The sequence below is a fragment of the Leptodactylus fuscus genome, chromosome 6 (assembly GCF_031893055.1).
Source record: "Leptodactylus fuscus isolate aLepFus1 chromosome 6, aLepFus1.hap2, whole genome shotgun sequence".
NCBI classification, from domain to species: Eukaryota; Metazoa; Chordata; class Amphibia; order Anura; family Leptodactylidae; genus Leptodactylus; species Leptodactylus fuscus.
In genome coordinates, this window is record NC_134270.1 from 161,860,009 (window position 1) to 161,864,430 (window position 4,422).

The 4,422-nt window shown below is 43.7% G+C and overlaps 1 protein-coding gene across 1 annotated transcript; it reads left to right on the forward strand.

Annotated features, from left to right (window-relative positions):
• The first annotated feature begins 425 nt into the window (after positions 1-425).
• Positions 426-3,181, forward strand: KLHDC7A (kelch domain containing 7A). The gene has a single exon (XM_075279141.1). The coding sequence runs from the start codon at positions 426-428 to the stop codon at positions 2,670-2,672; it is 2,247 nt and encodes a 748-aa protein (XP_075135242.1). The 3' UTR covers positions 2,673-3,181.
• The last annotated feature ends 1,241 nt before the right edge of the window (positions 3,182-4,422 follow it).

Below are 4,422 nucleotides of genomic sequence, written 5' to 3' on the forward strand. Positions count from 1 at the left end.
AAGGAGTCTTTTTACTTTCCCTGCAGAATTAATTGCAGGTAAGTAATATCCAGCAGGCTCCATGCAGGAAAACTGGTCAGTCCAGATATTGACATCTAATATGAATTAGTGTTTAGTACCGGGAAATGTCAAACCTGTGTTTACTTTGCAAACAGTAGGCCAGTCTTATATTGTTTTCACGGGTATTTGGTGTCCTGCCCTTCCTATTTCGCTTAAATATGCAAAGCTGCGTGGAGCAGATGGCGATGCAGTCCTGCCCAGGCTGCGGTGCAGGATTCTGGGCTGTCTAAACTCACCTGTCCCTACATACAAGGTAGCACTTGGAAACAGAGGACTCTTCTCTAGAGCAGACCCAACTGGTTTTCAGCAGCAAAGGTAATTGCATGGATTCCTGACATTCTTGAGCTTACAAGTGATACAGAACAATGATTAACACGCTGTGGGAGAGCAGAGTCTGGCATTCGGACATGCAGCTGATAGGGAAAGTAGCGCTCTCTGCAACTGCAGTCGTTATATTGGCACTGGCTTATAGGTTCTATAAGTTCCGAAAAGTAGAGGGCACTGCTCCAAATGGCAAGCATGACCCCAGCTGTGGCACTGAAAAAAACTCTACTGTGGAAACCCCTCTACGGGATTACATTGGTGCAGAAACTGGTAACCTGAGATTCAGGTGTGTACACAACAACTTGCAGAACAACTTGGTCGCAGATCACGGAAACAAGAACCTTGCTGATGTATCCGTCACTGCACACCGGGCACAAGAGGGATCACTGACTAGTGATGTCACCTGCACAGATCAAAGTGGTCTGAACAATGGACAACTGCACAAGGAGGAAGATCCCCAGCAAAGCCAACGTCAAATTAGAGATGATACTACTGGTCAAGAACGAGAGCGTGATGGAGAGGAAACCATCAACAAAACCCAGAGCCAAGACTACAGACAGGAGCCAGAAGGTGGAGAAATGCAAGAAAAAACTAAACTGGCAAATAGTCTCCAAGAACAGGGCACTACAATGCAAACAGAAGACACATTTCACCAGGTTATCTCCACACAAATGCAGGAGGATTTCATCCCAGATGGTGACCCAACACAGATGCTCACAACTGGGGACCTAAAAGAGAAGAACGTGAAATCCAGTTCTCAGTCAGACACAGATGAAGTCGATCATCATTTTGGTAATGGGCTTCAGAGCCATGAATCACCCCTTACAGAGTTTACCCCAGATGGTGACCCAATGCAAACAATCACAACTGGGGGCCCAAGAGAGAAGATGGAAGAACCTAGTTCTCAGTCAGCCACAGATGAAGAGAATCGTCACCTTGACATTGGGGTTCACGGCCACCCGTCACCCCTTACAGATTTACTACCATCTACTTCTCAACAGGAATTAACTAATGATGGTGACACAAAAGAAGAAAGCCAAAACCAGAATGTAGACAACCAAGAGAAAGAAAACAATGAGAAGCAAACTCAAGGAATCCAATCGGATAGAGTTTCTTTGGCCACCGCATCCTCATTATTCTCCAACCAGCCATACCAGAGCAGGGCTACAACCGCACACCCAAGACCAAACATCTACCACATCTCTTTGGATGAAGAGCTCACGGTTGATATTCATCTTGATTTGGCAAACTGTTATGATGTCTTGTGTTTGGCAAAGAAAAACAACCATGACGTCCTTATAGCGGCTGCCTACAAAATGATGAGCGACGACTACTTGCAAGTTCTACAAAACCCAAACATCTATGGGCGTCTCAATGCCACGGAGAGAGACTTCATTCTTGAGAGCAGGATGAAAGGAAGGCGATTTGTGGTTGTTGCTGACATTGATACCCAAGTCGCTAATGCCTCTGAAAACCAGAGCAGTTTAAGTTACTACGACAGTGACAATGACTATTGGCACACTTTATCCCGCATCCCAAGCGAAGCCGTCAGCCGAGGCTGCTCCATGGCCACCCTATTCAACTACATTTTCATCGCACTTGGATCTGATGGCCTTGGAAGACAAATGAAACCGTCCAAGCGTGTGCTCTGCTACAACCCCTTAACAGACACTTGGAAGGAAGTGGCTCCCCTCAAAGAAGCCAGACCCCATTGCAAACTTGTAGCACTTGATGGTTGTCTCTATGCTATTGGAGGGGAATGTCTTCACACTGTCGAAAGATATGACCCACGCCAAAACAGGTGGAGCTACATAGCCCCTCTTCCAAACGACACATTTGCAGTGGCTCATATGGCGACTGCTTACGATGACGAGATCTATGTGACGGGTGGAACCATTCGATATATGCTCCTAAGATATAATCTTCGAGAGAAAATGTGGAAGAATAGTCTTATTAGTGGGAGCAAAGACAGGACAACCGAAATCGTCATCGCAAACAACTTTCTGTACCGCTTTGATCTGAACCGAAGCATGGGGATAAGCGTCCACCGCTGTAACATCCGAGCCCGGATCTGGTATGAATGTGCAACCTATGCCATACCCTATCCATCACCCTTCCAGTGTGTGGCCATCGATAACAACATCTATTGCATCAGCAGAAACTTCCACCTGCGTTTCCTGGCGGATGATGTGTCTCCTAGGTTTATGGATGTGGATCTACAGACCGTGCCCTTGCCAAAGGGCATCCTCTACCCTCTTGTCCTTGTTCTGCCAGTCAAGGACATGTAATGAACCGGCCAAGCGAGCTGTTTAACGATTTCCGTCTTATGGATACCCAAGACGTGGAGAAAAAGCCAATGGAAACTTGTTAAGAGTCTGATCTTGACACAGGCTAAATCCACGTACAGGACATAAAAGCAGGGACGTGTTAATTATTCATTGTCTACAACTGCAATTCTCTTGACAAATGCACTGTTATAAACTGCAGCTTCAAGCAAGTTCATCGCATTGCACTAAAGACTATTCTGCAAGACAGAAACTTTTTTTTTTTTTTTGCGTTTTTTTTTCCCCTAATACATATATTCTGTATTCATAAAGGCAGGATGAGGCCGATAAATCCAGGAGCCTAGCAGGTAAAAACACCAACATTCACGGTAATTACTTCACATCGCTCAGTAACTCACTGCTGAACTTTTAGAGACAGGAGCTTTTTTTTTTCTGATTTTGGGGGGGAAAATGCATATTTTATGTCTATGGTGCAAAATTTTGCATTAACCCAATGGATGATTAACGAAGTGTAAAAAGTAGGAGCGCTTATAGCAAATGTATGTAATGATACATTGTACTGTGATAGAATTCTGTATCATTTATAGCTATAGGTGTATATTTGGATGCCATGTCTATAAATATATATATGGGTCTTTCTGATTGATGAAAATATAAGTATTCTGCACCGGATCCAGGGGAGGACAATATAGTGACCGCGGGGTTAACACGTAGTCAGTAGCTGCAGGCGCCATAACTTGTCATATCATATGACAGCTGGGCATATCCTGAACACTCCACGTCGTCATATGCAAACAGAGATTTGCCATGTAAATCATGTGTACAATTACTGTCAGTAGTGTCATAGCTGGAATGACCCTTAAAGGGACACGACCTGGGTATGCCTATAATGCATGAATGGAAAATACCCGAGCCCAAAGTCAAAATTATCTCTTTTGTATTTCTTTTTACTGGAAATGAAGGGCAATACAATGGGCAGGTTAACCCCATGCATTGCCATCAGTTTGGCCCGGACCCCTATGCCCCCTGTGCTGCCCTAGGTAGCCTGGCAGTGAAGTCATTGAAAATAGTGGAGCACAATAATGTATAGAGCTGTATGTCAGTGACTGTGACGGATCCTTCTACACTTCTTTCACCTTATGATCATAGGGAACGTATTTTTGGGAATTTCTTTTTATAGCAGTGCAGCCACCAAGCCCTGCCAAGTCCAATGGAGCGCAGAGCGACACCTCGGCCCAAGGTCATTACTGAGTCTAATTAATAATTACCTGAGATCAGACACTTCCGGGCTCCTTCACTTAAATGTGTGAACAGGGCCCAAATACTCAGCTGTATGTGACTATGTAGGATGTGAATGAAAGGCAATCTGTCACATTGGAAACTCAGCATGTTATAGAGCAAGAGGAGCTGAGCAGATTGATGTGTACCGTATATACTCGAGTATAAGCCAAATTTTTCAGCACAGTTTTTGTGCCCTCAGCTTATACTCGAGTCAAGCAAAAAAAAAAAAATAATAATAATTTTTTTTTTTTATTATTTTTTTTGGGGGGGGGATGGGGGGGGAGTTATGACCAGCCGTAATAGTAATGTATAGAATGTCTCATAAAGTAGGGGAAAAAAAGAAGATTTTAAAAAAATATAATAAAAAAATAAAGTAAATAAAAAATGTAAATCCCTCCTTCCCCTAGAATATATATAAAAGTAGGAAATGACTGTGACACACATACACATTAGGTATTCCTGTGTCTGACAG